Source organism: Schistocerca americana, chromosome 1 (genome assembly GCF_021461395.2).
Source record: "Schistocerca americana isolate TAMUIC-IGC-003095 chromosome 1, iqSchAmer2.1, whole genome shotgun sequence".
NCBI classification, from domain to species: Eukaryota; Metazoa; Arthropoda; class Insecta; order Orthoptera; family Acrididae; genus Schistocerca; species Schistocerca americana.
The window spans coordinates 857,564,737-857,585,326 of NC_060119.1; the positions used below are offsets into that span (position 1 = coordinate 857,564,737).

Below are 20,590 nucleotides of genomic sequence, written 5' to 3' on the forward strand. Positions count from 1 at the left end.
GGTTTTCTGTATCAAGCAACAGGTGCTTAAAGATATGCAACTCCTCAAGGATGTCAGGCCTAGTGCCTTTAACCTCGCAATTTAATAGCTCTGTGTTATTTGGTGGATTGGGATCATGGGCCAATTGAACAAGGTGCTCTGCAAAAGTCGAGCCACACGTGCCATCACCATTTTTCGTGGCTATATTTTCTTTATATGTAGCTGAGAGGGCTCTCCCTGTCTGGCTGATGTAATACCTCAGGTAATCGCTACAGGTGATTTTGTACACCCGAGAATGAGAATTTGTCATTGGTATTCTTTAACGAGTGGACCATTTTTTTTATGCTGTTATTTGTAGAATATGCAATTTTAAAGCCGTGGCTCTTTAAGAGTCACCCTATTTTATAAGATGCTTAGGAAGGGAATAAAATGAAGCTATTGGAGTTATCCTCTGGTGCGATACCCAGTGTAGATGAGGTCGTAATTTGTCTACCTGTTTTCTTGTTAAAGAGCTGTCTCACAATTTCTGGTTTATATCCATTATTATAGGCAATAACTTCTAGGGTTTGTAATTCATTCTCCATTGCATCTGTTGAAAGAGGAATGGCTAGTGCTTGGTGTATGCAAGATTGGAAGGAGGCCTTATTGTGGGCTTGGGGATGTCTACTTCAAGATGATACGCAAGAGTGTCATTAATTCATCTATTTCAGTGTTCGATAATTTTTCGTGGAAACGCAAGTTAGCATCTAAAATATCTAAAGTTTGGTTTACTGGCACGTTAGTGTACAGATTTGTGATGTCAAAGGAAACGAGTTTAGAAACATCAGAGCAGATTAAAGTTTTCAATCTGTTAGCTAGGTCAACAGAGTTTTTAAGAGAGTAATTATCCACAAATACGAAGTTTTCTTTTCTTTTATAATGCAGACATCTGGCTAATTTATGATAAGCGCTGTTGGTGCTATCTATTATCGAACGGATTGGATGATTAATCTTGTGGACCTTAAATTATCTCCTTAAGATTGGCGGTTTTGGACTCGTATTAATGAGCCATTTTTTGAGAGATTCCGCTAAAAGTTTTTTAGTGTTGTGAAGTCCTTTGGAAATTAAGAAGATAATAAACTCTCTCAAGAATAAAAGCTCACGTGGAATTGATGGCATTTCCAGCAGGATAATAAAAGCTTGTCCCCAAGAAATAAGTGGGATTCTTAGCCACATATATAATAGCTCTCTGAAGCAGGGTATGTTCCCAGATAGACTGAAGTATGCCATTGTTAAACCACTGCATAAGAAAAGGGATATGTCCGATGTTAACAACTACCACCCAATCTCTCTTCTGACTGCCTTATCCAAAATTTTTGAAAAATTAATGTATTGTAGAGTAGCTTCATATCTTTGTAAAAATAAAGTTTTAACAAAATGTCAGTTTGGTTTCCAAAAGGGTTTTTCAACGGAAAATGCTGTATATACTTTCACTAATGAAATATTAAATGCTCCGAGTAACCGGAAGTCACCCGTTGGGATTTTTTGTGATCTATCAAAGGCTTTTGATTGTGTAAATCATGGAATAGGCCTACTTCTATATAAGCTCAAGTACTGTGGTATGAATGGGACAGTGCTCCAATGGTTTAAATCATACCTAACTGGAAGAGTGCAGAAAGTTGAAATAAGCAGTTCACATAATATGCAAAAAACTGGTGATTTCTCAAACTGGGGAACAATCAAGAATGGGGTGCCGCAAGGTTCGGTCTTGGGTCCTCTGCTGTTCTTAATATATATTAATGGCTTGCCATTCTGTATTCACGAAGATGCAAAGCTGGTACTTTTTGCCGATGATACTGGTATAGCTATTGCACCCAACAGACAAGAATTAACTGGTATTATTGTAAACGATATTTTTCAGAAAATCATTAAGTGATTCTCTGCAAATGGGCTCTCATTAAACTGTGACAAAACACAGTATATACAGTTCCACATAGTAAATGGAATGACACCATTGATAAATATAGACTTCGATCAGAAATCTGTAGCTAATGTAGAATATTCAAAATTTCTATATGTATGCATTGATGAAAGGTTGAACTGGAAAAAACACACCGAGGATCTGCTGAAACGGAGTTCAGCTACTTATGCTATTAGGGTCATTGCAAATTTTGGCGATATACATCTGAGTAATTAGCTTACCATGCCTGTTTTCATTTTCTGCTTTCCTATGGCATCATATTCTGGGGTAACTCATCATTGAGTAAAAGAGTGTTCATTGCACAAAAGCGTGTAATCAGAATAATTGCTGGATCTCATGCATGATCATCCTGCAGACACTTATTTAAAGAGCTAGAGATCTTCACTGTAGCCTCACAAAAAAAAAAAAAAAAAAAAATATATATATATCTCAATATAATGGAAGGAAACATTCCACGTGGGAAAAATTATATATAAAAACAAAGATGAGGTGACTTACCGAACAAAAACGCTGGCAGGTCGATAGACACACAAACAAACACAAACATACACACAAAATTCAAGCTTTCGCAACAAATTGTTGCCTCATCAGGAAAGAGGGAAGGAGAGGGGAAGACGAAAGGAAGTGGGTTTTAAAGGAGAGGGTAAGGAGTCATTCCAATCCCGGGAGCGGAAAGACTTACCTTAGGGGGAAAAAAGGACAGGTATACACTCGCACACACGCACATATCCATCCACACATACAGACACAAGCAGCAGTTGTGTGTATGTTTGTGTTTGTTTGTGTGTCTATCGACCTGCCAGCGTTTTTGTTCTCTCTCTCTCTCTCTCTCTCTCTCTCTCTCTCTATATATATATATATATATATATATATATATATATATATATATATATATATATATATATATATATATATATTCACTTATGAAATTTGTTATTAACAATCCGAACGAATTCAAAAGTAATGGCAGTGTACATGGCTACAACACTAGGAGAAAGGATGATCTTCACTATTCAAGGTTAAATCTAACTTTGGCTCAGAAGGGGGTAAATTATGCTGCCACGAAAGTCTTTGGTCACTTACCTAATAGCATCAAAAGTCTGGCAGATAGGCATATAGCATTTAAAAGGAAATTAAAAGAATTTCTTAATGGCAACTGCTTCTACTCATTAGATGAATTTTTGGATATAATAAGTGGGTCATTTCCCTAACTTCCCCCCCCCCCCCCCCCCCCCCCCCCCAAAAAAAAAAAAAAAAAAAAAATTAAAAATATTAAGTGACGTGTAATATTTTGTGTAATGTAATATCTTGTATAGACACCTTTTATTAACCTGGCACGTTCCACATCATTACGAAGTGTCGTATTCATGATCTATGGAACAAGTACTAATCTAATCTAATCTAATCTAATCTACCCACTCTTTTTGCAAAGTGGTGGTGGGGTCTTTTTCGATAGATACACTATATTTTTCTTCAAAAAACTTTTCTGTCTTCTACGTACTCATCTTTACTAAAAATAATCAAGGAGTTGCTGTGTCGGCTTTAGTGACCAGGGCGTCAATATTTTTCAATTTACGATTAATGCATTTTATGGTATTAAGTATGTTAGCATCCGTTTGCATGGTGGTCAATTCTTTTTCTAAAATTTTGCAAGACTCATGAGCTATTCGCGTTTGAATATTTTTGGCTGTTTTAGAGCAGTTGAGGCCTATTTTAAGATCCACTATTACATTTTCTAATACGCCATCGTCACTAACTGTGGGTTCTATGTTGTATTGGAATCCTTTGGACAACAGCTTATTTTCAGAAGATGTGAACTATTTTATTAACTGTTCTCCCATAAAAGTTGAGTTCCTTTATTGAATTAGTATAATTGCTCTGTGTGTTACAGCAGTCAGCCTTATTTGACATATTTGCAAGTTTTCTAGCATGCCTTTCGGCAATTTCGTCTTTACGATTCTCGAGCCATTCATTGGCCTGTGCCCAAAAGGAGTCTATTTTGTCAGATGTTTTACTGGATGACACACATTCTGTTGATCTCACTTTACTTTTTATTCACCACAGTGTCATGGCAAAGCAAATTTGATCTCAATGATGTTTTGAGAAATTTTCCGTACAGACATTCTTATCTTCAGATGCTCCTCATTTAAAGTTGCTTCATTGGGTTTTTGCCTCAAGTTTTTATTTAGTGATTGGTTTTCTTACATTATGATATGGGGCTTATGACCTTAGTAGTTTTGCACTCTAAAACACCGACCAACAAAATAATTTGCTTTTGCTTGATTCCTAGTCTGAGTATAAAAATTAGAGCAAACTGTCCCTTCTGAAAAGTGTGTGACATTGCAGTTCATACCACTTGGAACCACTGGATAAATTCATCCTCTGAATGTTTGTTTTTTCCTTGTCTGTAAAATGTATTATCAGACTATCTGCTGCTATGCCGTAAAGGATAACTAGTTTCATGATTAGCTCCATGGAGACTGTTTTGCATTCAGTTGCATGCCCTCACATTCGATCATTTCTTATCACTCCATTACGCCAGTATGATACTGTATGCATTGTCTAAGAGTGGATACCTAGCTGAACGTCCTGCATGATTTGTAACTCCAAAGGAGTTTGTCTTCAGTCTTGTTGATGTGAACCTTTGTGATTACTGTCGTGTGCTATTTTTCATCTGTTGTTCATGGTGCAAGTTAATGGTTTGTTTTCAACATTTCTCCCCTCAGGGGCTCAGCATTCGTTTGTTGAGTACGGGCTTGGCGATCCCAGAGTTTCTGAGCAGGGGGTTGGTAAGTGTCACCAGTCCTCTGCCACCGTAAGCTCTGAACATGCTTCAGCAACCACCATGTGGCACGGCACGGCTGTGGACTTTTGTGTGTCACAGAGAATGGGATCTCGGATTGACCGCCCGGATGACAAGGATGAAATAAACCTCTATAAAAAAAAAAAAACCATCAATCTCAAGGTGTGATGTGTGCTGATGAGATGCATGGCTGTTGCGGAGGAACAGTCGGTAGCGGGCAACCTCTGGGAAGCCTGCTGCACCTTAATTGTATAAGGCTTACTCAGCCACGTGGGGCACCGTATGAGTGGACATTTATTTTCCTTGCTGCTCGTGGGACCAAGATGGAATCCTTAAAATCTTCTTCTCCTCCTGGCAGGAAGGGTGTACTGCCTGGGAGTACTCACACCATCATCCAAAAGAAAGAGGGCGACTAGTCGTCCTGATAATCAACTTGTTGTTCGTAACAGGGCTCAAGGAGTCATGAATTACAGTGTCTTTGTAGTGATCAAGAGGAAGGAGGGAATGTTTGAAAAAAGTGTCCCCCCTTTCTATATCCAGGTTTAGAAGGGCTTGGTGGTACTGTAGTGTCTATTAAGCGATTACGAAACTGTTCCTTGCTGGTCGAGACTAAGCGGGCTAAGCTGGTGTAACTACTTAAGAAGCCACAGAAATTGGGTGAGTACGACATCATTGTTGAGTTGCATAACTATCTTATCTCCAGCAAAGGTAACCTGTTGTGATATTATGGACATAGACATTGCTGAACTAAAAAAGAATGGGCACCACAGGTGATAATAGATGTGGAACAAAGGACACGTAAGACTGGCACCTTTATTGTGACCTTACTATCCTGCGACTCTACCTGAACACATCATGACAGGTTTCCTCTGACATAGGGTTAGGCCCTATGTACCTAACCCTATGCCCTGCTACAAATACCAGCATTTTGGACATACAACAGTTAATTGCAGAGGCGAAGCAGCTTGTGGAAAGTGTGGAAAGGAAGCCCATGGAGCTTGGAGTGACTGCCCATCTCCATCATTCTGCATTAACTGCTCTGGGAGCCTCCCAGTCTGGAGCTGAGCCTGCCCTGTTTTTGCAGAGGAACACAAAATTCAGGAAATCAAAATGACAAAAAAGCGGATCCCCTATGCAGGAGCCATGGTGTACATAGCGATCCAGGCAGCTATGATGTAAGAGACCAGTAAAGCTTCCACAGTGCACAGCCCGAAAGCACCCCAAAAACAGAGTGCCCCTCAACGCCAACTTTCTTCAAAGAAAAGTGTCTCTCACCAACAACTTTTCCCCCATTCGTGCTGGGGAATGGAGCAGGGAAAGGACCCAACATTTAGGTCGAAAACTCACCTGGGCGCCATCAGACATCATTCTGGCATTTCTGACTGATGATATCATGGACTTTAATGCCTCATCACCAGGCCCAGTCGGCCCCACCACTTTGCCTCACTCTACAACTGCCTCACCACCCTGGCGCAAAGACAGGGGTAATTAAAGACCACATTGATGAAATGGCTCCTACTCTCCAATGGAATATAAATGAGCACAGGACTCGTCTGGAAGAAGTGAGACTCTTGTAGAGGACAAACCCTTTTGCCTCTGCCTTAAAGAGATTCATTTTAAAGAGAGTGATACACCTGTACTTGGTGGATATCACCTTTATAGAGAAGGCGACCTACTGGTAACGGGGTAAAAGGTGGGGCTGCAGTGTTCATAAAGGACAGTTTTCGCTCCTCACCTATTCCCCTAACAACAACACAGCAAGCGGTCGCTGTTCGGATAGTGGCCCATGTTGAAATCACAGTGTGTTCTGTGTACTTACCACCCCCATCAGCTTCTTAACAGTGGGGTCCTCAGTCATCTTCGTGATGAACTACCTCACCCCTTTCTCCTTTTGGGGGACTTCAATGCACACAGTGCACTGTGGAGTTCTAACACCATGTATCCAAGGGTCAGATACTTGAGGATATGCTACACACATCAGATCTTATACTGCTGAACATGGGTCAAGCCACACATTTTAGTACTGTTACAGGTTCGTGTACACCCATAGACCTCTCCTTCTGCTCACCTGCTCTTGCAGACATTGCTCATTGGGCAGTGGACGATGACCTTTATGGTAGTGACCATTTCCCAATATGGAGCCATCTGCCTGATGAAGCAGATTCCAAAAGAAAGTCACTGAGATGGTTATTCAAAAAGGCTATCTGGATGCTTTGCAGGCAGTTAGCTGTTTTCGAGCAATGTTACGGTGTCTAGGACTGGGTGGATCACATTACAGCTGTGTTACACTATGCTGCTGATGCATCCATCCCAAACTCTGTGGAAACGCCTGTGAAGCAATCTGTCACCTGGTGGAATGATGAGTGTCATTTTGCAATCAGGCACAGGAGGCCAGCTATGCACAGATTCAATCGATGCCCTGCAGATGAGAATCTTGCAAACTTTTGAATGGCACATGCAAATGCAAGGGGAGTAATTCGGGAGAGTAAGCAGAGGCCGTGGCAAGAGTTCCTGGACTCCATCAATAGGTCCACGCCTGCAAGTAAAGTATGAGAAGCCATCAGGAGGCTCTTGAGGCACAATTCACGACTGCAAAGAGCAGCTGTACGAATACAGGGGTCTCTTGTAACGTTGACAGGGGATATGGCTCAGACAATGGCTGAATCATATAAATCCATTACAGCCAATTCTAGCCAGTATTCCAACTTCTGTCGCTATCGGGAGGCACAGGAAAAGGCAAAAATTGATTTCTGTTCCATCAACATGGAAGAATACAACCAGCCTTTTGGGAGCTGGATTCTGCATTGTCAGTTGCCCGAAACCAGGTCCCTACTCAGTCACTCCCAGTGTATGTTCAGGAGGTATCATTCCATGCTCAATAACCTGACCTTGCTTGAAGCTGCAATTCAACAAGCTTCCCTTCATAAGCAACACCTTACCAGTGTTTTCTTCGATTTGGGAAAGGCCTACGATACTACCTGGAGGCATAATATTTTGTTGCACCTCCACTAGTGACGATTCCGTGGATGTCTACCAACCTTCATATGATCCTTTCTCTTGGATAGATATTTTAGATACAAGGTTGGGAATGTCCTGTCTCACCATTTTAAGCAGGAGAATGGTGCCCCTCAAGGGAGTATTTAGAGTGTCACGTCTTACGCCATTCCAATCAACAGTATTACATCCACAGTGCGATGTCCAGCTCTGTATTCCTTGTTTGTGGATGACTTCTTCATCTTCTGTGCATCTTCCAGCCTCGCCACGGGTACTCGGCAATTGCAGCTGATGATCGGCCCGTTGGAGGAATGGTCTAGCACCACAGGTTTTAAATTCTCATTAGAGAAAACAGTTTTTATTGATTTTAATCATTCCTGCTGTCTGTTTGACTTACCCGTTTCAAAACTGGGGGACACCATTCTTACTTTTAAGGAAAAGGTGAAGTATCTGGATCTTATCTTTGATGAAAAGTTAACATAATTGCTACACCTTAAAGAACTAAAACTCAGATGTCTAAAAGCCTTAAACATCCTGAAATGTGTCAGTCATAGGTCTTGGGGAGCTGACAGGGCATGTCTGCTCCAACTTAATAATGCCATTGTGTGACCCTGGCTTGAATAAGGATGCCAGATTTATAGGTCAGCAAGGCCTTCATACCTTAAAATGCTGGATGCAGTTCACCACGAGGGTATTAGGCTGTCAATAGGGGCATATTGCATGAGCCCTGTTGTTAGTTTGTGTGCAGAAGCTGGTGATCCTCTGCTGTTTATTCGACACCATCTTCTCATGGTACACCAAGCATATAGGACATTGTCCATTCCTACATCACCAGCATCCAGTTACGTTGTTCAGCCGCCATTGGAACAGCTGTTCGATCAGTGGCCACAAGCAACATGGCCATTTGGGATGCATGCAAAGGAGAGTTTATTATGCAGAACTGTTTGCTGTCCTGAGAGTATAGGAGCAGATGAGACGGCGTTGTGACAAAAAAATTATCATCTGCTCTGATTCTCAAAGTGCCCTTCTCGCTGTTGGACAGATATATCCAGAAGATTGGATGGTGCAAGAGGTACAGGTCACTCTCCTTCTCTTGCAAAGGCGAAACAAGGAAATCATTTTTTGCTGGGTTCTAGGGCACCTAAGCATCCAGGGAAATGAATTCGCTGATGCCGTTGCCAAGGAGGCTTGCTCCCTTCCTCCTCCTGCTCGCTGTTCTGTCCCTCTGCGAGCTGTCACTTCATTTCTGACCAGGTAGACCATTTGTTGGTGGGAGTCTCGGTGGCTGGAAGTGAGGAATTATATACTGCCTTCCATTAAGACTTCAGTGTGACCATGGATTACCTCCTTCTGCTTGCGACGGTGTGAAGGAGTAGCCCTTACTTGGTTCAGAGTGAGACATTGTCCATTGAGACACGGCTTCCTCTTATGTCGGGAGGAGCCCCTAGTATGTCAGTATGACAAATTTTAACAGAATGTGTTTTATATGGCAATCTGAGGGTTGAACTGGGTCTCCCATAGAATTTTCCCTCTGTTTTCACTTATAACTAGGCAAATGTTGTTCGTGTCTTAAGATTTTCTGTGGTGTCCAGAATTTTTCTCAAAATACTGGGTGTGAGACCTTAATGTGTCACATGGCTGCAAGGGAGGGGAAGAAAACCAATGTGCACTCCGTGTGCATACTGGGGGGAGTCATTCCAGATGAGTAAAGGGTCTTTCCGGATGCCATGAAGGGTACAGGGTGCACCCATCTGCAGGTGGTCGCTCATGTCGGCACCAATGATGATCGTCGCTATGGATCGGAGGAAATCCTCTCTAGCTTCTGGCTGCTATCTGATTTGGTGAAGACTGCCAGTCTCACTAGCCAGATGAAAGCAGAGCTCACCATTTGCAGCATCGTTGACAGGACTGACTGCGGACCTTTGGTACAGAGCCGAGTGGAGGTTTCTGAATCAGAGGTTGAGATGGTTCTGCGACCTTGTGGGCTGCAGATTCCTCGACTTACGCCAAAGGGTGGTGGGGTTTCGGGTTCCGCTGGATAGGTCAAGAGTCCACTACACACAGCAGGTGGCTACACGGGTAGCAGAGGTTGTGTGACGTGAACTGGGCGGTTTTTTAGGTTAGAAGGCCACGGGCAAGTACAGAAAGGGCAACAGCCTCAAAGGGTTGCGGGCAAAGTCAGGACATGCGGGGACCAAGCAGCAATTTGTATTGTAATTGTAAACTGTCGAAGCTGTGTTGGTAAAGTACCAGAACTTAAAGCACTGATAAAAAGCACCGAAGCTGAAATCGTTACAGGTACGGAAAGCTGGCTAAAGCCAGAGAAAAATTCAGCTGAAATTTTTACAAAGGCACAGATGTTGTTTAGAAAGGATAGATTGCATGCAACCGGTGGTGGCCTGTTTGTCACTGTTAGTAGTAGTTTATCTTGTACTGACGTAGAAGTGGATAGTTACTGTGAATTATTATGGGTGGAGGTTATACACAACAGCCAAGCTAGGTTAATAATTGGTTCCTTTTACCGACCTTCCGACTCGGCAGCATTAGTGGCAGAACAACTGAGAGAAAATCTGGAATACATTTCACATAAATTTCCTCAGCATGTTATAGTCTTAGGTGGAGATTTCAATTTACCAGATATAGGGTGGGGCACTCAGATGTTTAGGATGGGTGGTAGAGACAGAGCATCAGGTGACATTATACCTTGAGCAATTAAACAGAGAACCGACTCGTGGAGATAACATCTTGGACCTACTGATCACAAACAGACCCGAACTTTTCGACTCTATAAGTGCAGAACAGGGAATCAGTGATCATAAGGCGGTTGCAGCATCCCTGAATATGGAAGTAAATGGGAATCTATAAAAAGGGAGGAAGGTTTATCTGTTTAGCAAGAGTAATAGGAGGCAGATTTCAGACTACCTAACAGATCAAAACGAAAATTTCTGTCCCAACATTGACAATGTTGAGTGTTTACGGAAAAAGTTCAAGGCAATCGTAAAATGCATTTTAGACAGGCACGTGCCGAGTAAAACTGTGAGGGATGGGAAAAACCCATCAACAAAATTAGGAAACTACTGTGAAAGCAAAGAGAGCATCACTGCAAGTTTAAACGCAGCCAAAACCTCTAAGACAAACAGAAGCTAAACGATGTCAAAGTCAGCATAAAGAGAGCTATGCGTGCAGCATTCAGTGAATTCGAAAGTAAAATTCTATGTACCGACTTGACAGAAAATCCTAGGAAGTTCTGGTCTTATGTTAAATCAGTAAGTGGCTCGAAACAGCATATCCAGACACTCTGGGATGATAATGGCATTGAAACAGAGGATGACACGAGTAAAGCTGAAACACTAAACACCTTTTTCCAAAGCTGTTTCGCAGAGGAAGACCACACTGCAGTTCCTTCTCAAAATCCTCGCACAAATGAAAAAATGGCTGTCATCGAAGTAAGTGTCCAAGGAATAGAAAATCAACTGAAATCACTCAACAGAGAAAAGTCCACTGTACCTGATGGGATACCAATTCGATTCTACACAGAGTACGCGAAAGAACTTGCCCCCCTTCTAACAGCCGTGTACCGCAAGTCTCTAGAGGAACGGAAGGTTCCAAATGATTGGAAAAGAGCACAGGTAGTCCCAGTCTTCAAGAAGGGTCGTCGAGCAGATGTGCAAAACTGTAGGCCTATATCTCTGACATCGATCTGTTGTAAAATTTTAGAACATGTTTTTTGCTCGCGTATCATGTCATTTCTGGAACCCAGAATCTAGTCTGTAGGAATCAACATGGATTCCGGAAACAGTGATCGTGTGAGGCCCAACTCGCTTTATTTGTTCGTGAGACCAAGAAAATATTAAATACAGGCTCCCAGGTAGATGCCACTTTCCTTGACTTCCGGAAGGCGTTAGATACCGTTCCGCACTGTCACCTGATAAACAAAGTAAGAGCCTACGGAATATCAGACCAGCTGTGTGGCTGGATTGAAGAGTTTTTAGCAAACAGAACACAGCATGTTGTTCTCAATGGAGAGATGTCTACAGAGACCAAGCAGATAGTGTCGGAAGTTCCATGGAGCTTTTCGCGGATGATGCTGTAGTATACAGAGAAGTTGCAGCATTAGAAAATTGCAGCAAAATGCAGCAAGATCTGCAGCGGATAGGCACTTGGTGCAGGGAGTGGCAACTGACACTTAACATAGACAAATGTAATGTGTTGCAAATATATAGAAATAAGGATCCTTTATTGTATGATTATATGATAGCAGAACAAACACTGGTAGCAGTTACTTTTGTAAAATACCTGGGAGTATGCGTACGGAACGATTTGAAGTGGAATGATCATATAAAATTAATTGTTGGTAAGGCGGGTACCAGGTTGAGATTCATTGGGAGAGTCCTTAGAAAATGTAGTCCATCAACAAAGAGGTGGCTTACAAAACACTCGTTCGACATATACTTGAGTATAGCTCATCAGTGTGGGACCCGTAGCAGATCGGGTTGACAGAAGAGATAGAGAAGATCCAAAGAAGAGTGGCGCGTTTCGTCACAGGATTATTTGGTAAGCATGATAGCATTACAGAGATGTTTAGCAAACTCAAGTGGCAGACTCTGCAAGAGAGGCGATCAGCATCGCAGTGTAGCTTGCTGCCCAGGTTTCAAGAGGGTGCGTTTCTGGATGAGGTATCGAATATATTGCTTCCCCCTACTTATACCTCCCGAGGAGATCATGAATGTAAAATTAGAGAGATTTGAGCACACATGGAGGCTTTTTGGCAGTCGTTCTTCCCGTGAACCATACGCGACTGGAACAGGAAAGGGAGGTAATGACAGTGACAGTGGCACGTAAAGTGCCCTCTGCTACACACCGTTGGGTGGCTTGCAGAGTGTAAATGTAGGTATAGTGGCTGGGTCACGTATTATTTCTAAGTCATCATCTAAGTTGGTTATTTGTCCCTTTTTTAACAACATCTTTACAAGTATTTTGTCCATGATTTTTATTTAGTTATCCTGCTGTGTCTCGCTGGGATTTTATTACGGGCTTTTCTGAAGCTCACCTTCTTAGGGTTGCTTTGTGATTCCTATGATGGGATCAAATGTAGTTCTCCAGTTTACTGTTGTCTTTCCATAGATTTTCACAATCTTCTTCGGTATATCATTGTTGCCAGGGTGCTGATGACCTAGCTGTTTAGTGCCCTCTGCTATAAATAATAATAATAATAATAATAATAATAATAATAATAATATCTAAAAACAAAGATGTAGTGACTTACCAAATGAAAGTGCTGGCAGGTCGACAGACGCACAAACATACACACAAAATTCAAGCTTTCGCAACAAACTGTTGCCTCATCAGGAAAGAGGGAAGGAGAGGGAAAGACGAAAGGATGTGGGTTTTAAGGGAGAGGGTAAGGAGTCATTCCAATCCCGGGAACGGAAAGACTTACCTTAGGGGGAAAAAAGGACGGGTATACACTCGCGCGCGCACACACACACATATCCTTGTGCGAGTGTATACCCGTCCTTTTTTCCCCCTAAGGTAAGTCTTTCCGCTCCCGGGATTGGAATGACTCCTTACCCTCTCCCTTAAAACCCACATCCTTTCGTCTTTCCCTCTCCTTCCCTCTTTCCTGATGAGGCAACAGTTTGCTGCGAAAGCTTGAATTTTGTGTGTATGTTTGTGTTTGTTTGTGTGTCTGTTGACCTGCCAGAACTTTCATTTGGTAAGTCACTACATCTTTGTTTTTAGATATATTTTTCCTACGTGGAATGTTTCCCTCTATTTTTATATATATATATATATATATATATATATAATTTCTGTTGTGTAGGCCTTCATCCATATGGAAAAATTCCAACAGTCAGCTCTAAAAAAAGTGTATAAGGAACATCGTCAATGGTACCGATTTGTTTCTGTAACTCAGCGCTGCATTTTATCAGATTTGTTGTTACTGTTCGTCAGGGACTGAAAAGTTTCTTGGACCACACAGACAACCTGGAAGACATGCCAACAATTGTTGGTAGCCCTCAGTGTAAGATAAAAAATTGTCAAATTTTTGTGAGGTATATGTAAGAAGAAGCAATATACTGCTTGATTCCTTTAGGAATGTATGCTATCAGAATTTCAATAGTAAACTACACTGTGATTAACACCACATCTCTGCTAACAAATGGCATCCAGGTGATCCAGCATGCAAATTTTTTTGGCTGTATCAACAAGACTTTCAACGACAATACACTTTTGTTGTGGGTGATTGTTGGAGTTCTCATGCATATATTTGTCTGTATATGTGACTTTCTGAAAGACTTCGTTCCAGCCTTCCATCTGTCTGCCTTGTAAAGAAAACATCGAAGAAGGATATTGCACTGTCGTTTTCCACTTCCATAGTAAACTGGAGTTTAAAAATAAATAAATAAATAAAATTTCGCATTATTTTCACATTACCATTCCCCCCCCCCTTCACACACACGCGCACACACACACACAAAAAATTATGAATTTAATATTCAGCACTACTCTTTACAAACTAAAGGTGTCACCATTTTTTTTTTTTGAGCAAACCATTGATAACTCTTTACCTATTTCATTCTAGCAATGACATTTCTTGCTCACGTTTAGTGTAAAATGTACACAACAGGCAACATTTACGCCCCTAATCTAATTAAAATGACATAATTCGGCTTACAAAATTTCTCCTTTCCAGTGGAAAAATACTTTCTATTACTCATATTTACAGCATTGGTAGTTTCATATGTAATGTATGTACAGTATTCTTTAAGTATTTAAATTATAGAACATTAATTTTTAATAGTTTACATTTCACTAACATGTCATCTCTTAGTTTATGTTGGTACTCACTCCTCTCACTTTCCAGCCAGTTCAAATTCTTGACGAATCAAGCACCACTAGAGCCCTGTAGTTTAGAATTAACTTGGTCAGCAGGGTATGTAGCATTCAAGAAAATAAGTTGTACACACAAAAGTTTCTAGTCTCACCATGTTAATTACATACAACAAATGGAATGTTAACTAAGCATAAAATATGTAAAGCACTTTTTTGTCTAACATGTCTTAATAGCTTCTTAGAACAGATTGTCTTCAGCAGTATCTGGGATGCTGAAAGGAAATGCAAAATACATGAGAAAAATGCTGATCTCACACAATAATATCCAGCTTCCTTGGTGTTAGTAAGTGCTGACTGGTGAATTACACATGCACGGGTGTACATCCACATACCTTAATAGCTTTTGAGCCACTGATCATTCTCTAATTAAATTGAGAGACGCGCTAGTTACATCTGAATGTGTACTTCGAACTAGGGCTGTTGATAAGATATCAATATTTATCGGCAATATTTTTTCCCCTGATATATCGATATCAAAATGGCAGTATCGAGTGCCAGTATTTTTATTTTATATTATGTTTTTTTCGCAATTTTTGGTATATGTTTGAATTTGTTCTTTTGAAATTGTAGAACAACATAATATTACTTTCTCTGTGTGAAGCAATATTTCTACTCTCTAAACTTTCAACACGCCCAATCTTTTTCTTTGTCTATGGGAAGCAAGTATATGTGGCACAAAAGTAGTAGTCCGATTGCACTGTTTGGGGTGACAGTGTGAATGCAATAACATCATTTCCGCTGTGAAGAAATAGCACACTAGTTCCATTAAAAAGCAATTTTTAACACAAGTAGTATGCTATTTCTTCACATTGGCCTTCTTCAAAACCTCTTTCTGGAAACGAGGAACAAAAATCTAAATGACAAGATTGGTGTTTGCGGTTGCATGGAGATGTGTGAGGGGGAAACTCTGACATAATCAGCGCTTGGCACTACCAACGGAAACTGCAACAATTAGCTACACCACACAGTTTTGGCTGTACAACTGTTAGGTCATTGGCTTTGGGGGGGGGGGGGGGGGGGGAAGGAAGAACAAAGAGAAATCAACATAAAGTGCCCTAGACAAATCTGATATGTGACAAAACCGAGCGATGGACCCATCGGCCACCTATTAATGTACCACTTTATGCAGTTATCAGTGTTAGCAAAGTGGTTATTGCCAAGCATGAATGTGCATCATTTTCCTTTCAATTCTTGCTGTAAGAGGGATAGGCGGGCTGCTAGTTTGTTGGTGTAAAAATATCTAGTAATAAATCAATACTTAAATACTCATCTCTAAAACTGGCAGGATATCTACAACATGTAGCCGATATTTTTATGGGCCAATATGTCTATAATTTTTCTGTTGGTATATCAATACTTTTTCTTGATATATTGAGAGTGGATATTGATATTTTTTTTAAATATCAATTTATCAGATTCCCAAAATTTTTAACAATGCCAACAGCTCTACTTCGAATAGCAACCATTTAGAGATTAAAACAATGGAAACTCCAGCTCGGAATGTTAACAATATTAGGAAAAGGATATATTGCTACTCACCGTAAAGATTTGTTGAGTTGCAGACAGGCGCAATGAAAAGACTTTTACTCATTATAGTGTTTGGCCAAAGACTTTTTCATCAAAGAAAACACATTCACACAAGCAAGCACATCTTGTGCGCACCTGACTACTACCACTGCCAGTACCAACCAGATTCGATTCTGGTTAGAGCTGGTGGTGGTAATGGTCATGTACATGAGGTGTGCTTGCTTGTGTGTGTGTGTGTGTGTGTGTGTGTGTGTGTGTGTGTTTTCTGTGCTAAAGAAGGCTTTGACTGAAAAGTGCAATATGTAACAGTCTTTTCGTTGGGCCTGTCTGCAGCTCAATGCATCATCTTCATGGTGAGCCAGCAATCTGTCCTTTTCTTAATATTGTTCATGTATAGATTAAGCTGTATTTATATGATAAAATTTGCTCTTTGCAAAATAGATGTATAACAATGCCTCATCAAGCGTTACTGATAATTTTACAGATAAAGGTAATTGTAAGCTTCTGAGCTAATTTAATTAGAAGTGGCTGCTATGGTAAGACAAGTGTGTTCTTGTTACTATGCCAAATCAAATAGTTTCCCATGTTGCATGACTGGAATTTTATAAAACCTTGCACCTGCAGTCAGCATGACACTTGAGCTCAGGATGGGCAGGACATATGGCATTGTGTGTTTTATTGTGGAAAGGCCATTTGTGACACTTTCTGGCAGATTAAAAATGTATGCTGAACTGAAACTTTTACCAGAGATTCTTACCATTTTGCTGAGCTATCAAAGCATGACTCACACTCACAACTTTACTTCTGCCGGTTCCTTTTTTCTTACCTTTGAAACTTTTTCATTCTATGATTAGTGAGGGTCATGAGCCTTGCTGGAGTCATGCAACATGGGAAACTATTTGATTTGGCATAGTGACAAGAACACACTTTTCTTACTACAGCAGCCACTTCTAATTAAATTGCTCACAAGTTAACAGTTACCTTTACCTGTAAAATTATCAGTAACGCTTGATGAGGCATTGTTATACATTTATTTTACAGAGAGCAAATTTTATCATATAAATACAGCTTAATCTATACATGAACAATATTAAGAAAAGGACAGATTGCTGGCTCACCATGAAGATGATGCATTGAGCTGCAGACAGGCTCAACGAAAAGACTGTTACATATTGCACTGGTCTCACCTAGTCCTGCACCCGGTTTTCATCTGCAAAGAACTGTCAGATCAACGCACACTGCATCCCACAGGTTATGCAAGCACTGAGTTATTCATATGCCACAGTGTCAGTCCCATAAGTACCTTCATTTGTAAAAGACAGTCACCGTCTGAGTGAACTGCCAAGAGCAACAATGTATTAATAACAGGTTGCAGTCATTTATTGCGGGTCATAGGAGTGAACTGAGATAACAGTGCAGCAGATTGCATACAGACTCAATTCTGGTCAAGCGTTGCATGTTGCAGAGATTAGCATTAACACAGTACTGCTAAGGTTTGATACTCTAAGCACAGGAAAATAAGTCACAAGAATCATCAGGTCAGTTCAAAACGGGCACTCGTCATGCAGGTGGTGAAGGCCTTTGGTATATTTTTCTCTGTCTCTCTTTGGAAATTTATTCCTTTTCAACACCTGAGCTGTAAATTTGGACAACTGATGGGCAATGTTGCCGTCCCCCTCTCCCTGGCCGCCTCCAGGTCAACTGATCTGCCCTGTTAAGCACATTCAGGACACCATTGAGGGATATGCACCTTGGGCTCAGCTTTCACTATTCTCCATAAGCGATGGATAATAGTTGAGTAGTTGTGAAGCATTATGGCTACACAGTGGTGTCACTGTCTTGTGCATGTGCTCACTCGCACGTGTGTTATGTGTTTGTGTGCGCGTGTTGGGGGGAGAGGGGGGGGGGGGGCTCCGTGCCATAATGTGTTGTCACTGTCATCAGAGTGAAAAGGAGTGTTGCTACATATTATTTGGTATGTGTTTCTAATTAAGTTTCTCGTGAGCCTATTTGTGAGAACTAACCTCTCCCTTTCACCTGAGAAATACATACTTGATGAGAAATAATGATGCTTAATGAAGCTTTTTTCCTCTCTTTCCAGTTTTTATCTGTCCGAAATAATTCTGGCATTAGAACACTTGCATATACAAGGAATCATTTATAGGTGAGTATTTTCAGAAAATGAAATAATTCTGAAATCTTTCTCATTTGTTTCTTCCTAGTGACAGTATTTAACATTGAGCAATGTTGGCACAGAAACTAATATTCTGAGTTTGGGCTATGAGCTGCTAGGTCATTGATATTTCACTGTTGGAGGGTACGTGTACAAATATATTGATGCATGCAAGTGAATAGAAGCTAACTGAAATGAACCTATTTGACAGAGTGAAACCACAGGTTAGTTTGACAGTCACTCACTAATTTGAACTAATTTCTGTTGATAATGGGCACATGAACTATCATGCCCCCTTTTTAAAATTTTTTTAAATGTCCGTCAACTTTACACACAAGCTTTACCACTTAGGACACGTTTCCATGAAAATCTGTTACATTTGAAACTGACCCTTGCAACATAGTATGAAAAAGTAATGATCACATGGAAACTTACTGGTTGCATCACATTGGAGGCCCTTATACACATCTGTTTGTATTTCTGATCTGACACCTTGATTTAGTTTTGTGTAAAAATGGGGAGACAGTTTATGTAGTCCACATCTGCCGATCCTCTTATACAGATACTGATGCCACTACGCTAAGTGAATTGTAGAAAAAGTTTAAGAATTGCCATTCTACATAAACATACATTGAACAATGTTATTTTTGGCTGTCTGTTAACATTTGCACTTTGCATGAAGAAGATAGATTGAGAAAAGAAAGAGACCATGCTCTGCCACAACACGCCCTTTCTGTGCCTTTTCAACCTTTTTAATTTTTGTTTTTCTCTTTGTTTCCAGGTATGTTGATTCACAAACATTAAAATAGCACACTGCTTCATTCTACAAGAAAATTTGTCGTCCTTTTCTAGCATTTCGTAACAACAGCCCAAAATTTTTTTTAGAGATGTCCATCCCGTGTAAAGTCTTGTGAAAAGCATTTCTGGGTGTACTTCATTTTCTTGAGAGGTCTGTCTTCAGAATTGCCCAAAATCCAGCCCCAGCTCCTGATGCAGACAATTGACGTAAGGCCTTTGCATGAGGAACATTTACCATTGATAGCTTATAGTGAAGATTCGCTGAAGATTTCCTGCTGTAGGCAATTGACTTAAGGCCTTTGCAAGAGGAACATTGACCATTGATAGCTTACACTGAAAATTTTTTATTTCTGTACTACATGTGGCATGTATGCCTTGTTTGCTTCCCTGGTGATAGTGTGCTTGCTCAGTAGACTAAACCTCACACCATAAACTTGTTTTTCCATACACACTTAGATTGATAGCACATCACACTTGACATAAAAAAAAAGACCCTTTGCACAAAGTTTGTGATATTGTGTAACTCATTAGTTTAAGTAAAATCAGTCAAAATTTAAACCATAGTGAAGTAGATTGTTACTGGAACTGTACTGTAAGTGAAGGCTCAGTGCTTTAAGAAAGCTGTTTTGCAACGTTTTGGCAATTTGCTATCAGAAGGCTAACACTTAATTCATGTGAGTATGCTTATTAGTTGACTTACGTTTTCCATTGCCTTGTAAAATGAATCCTTTCATTTACAGTGGAGTGCTTAATTTCTGTAAACCTGTGGGCTTTCGAAGACAGCTCCGGACTAGGACAGTAGCTTTCTTCATATCATTGTAATGAATGAAATTCACTTCTTTACATTGAGAATAATACTCTGTATATCTTCACAAGCATTCTCTCTTTAATCTTCATGTAATTCTCGTTTATCAATTAGTATCACAGATTAGCTGTCAAAATGCCTGTATTGTGTGAATGCAGAAAATTATAAGAAACGTTGTGAAAGACATCAAAACACTGTCTTACTTTAAAAAAAAAAATCTATTCAGTATGAAATGAAACATGACACTTGTCATGTACACCAACATTATACTTATCACACATTTTTTTCCTCACAGTGTGCACATCTCTTGTGTGTTTTACTTGGCCCAATAAAATGATTTCTGGGATCTAGTCATATGTGTGCGAATGCCTGCCCTCCCTTCAGTTTGCTTCCTTGTGGTCCTCTTGTGTTTTGGTTTTACATTTTCTTTGAAAAGTACATCATCACTGTCCTCCTTTGGATGTCAAAAAGTGAGAGCTTTTCATTTGGGTTAACAGTTTGGTATACACACCGTGTGTTCACCATGTATGAGTAATGGCCGCCATCAACGCTTTTTTGATCGTGTACTCGTCTTATAAAGTGATATGGTTGTGCAGTAGATCAACTCCACCATTTTGGGCATTGTGTTAATTAATGAGATGTGGCATTGTAACA

At 40.4% G+C, this 20,590-nt stretch overlaps 1 protein-coding gene across 1 annotated transcript in view; it reads left to right on the forward strand.

Annotated features, from left to right (window-relative positions):
* LOC124613588 (ribosomal protein S6 kinase beta-1) overlaps positions 1–20,590 on the forward strand; it is a 164,861-nt gene that overhangs the window by 64,683 nt on the left and 79,588 nt on the right. Inside the window, exon 5 of the mRNA XM_047142306.1 lies at positions 18,262–18,324. Coding sequence (XP_046998262.1) covers positions 18,262–18,324 — 63 coding nt within the window. The remainder of the gene's footprint in view (positions 1–18,261; positions 18,325–20,590) is intronic.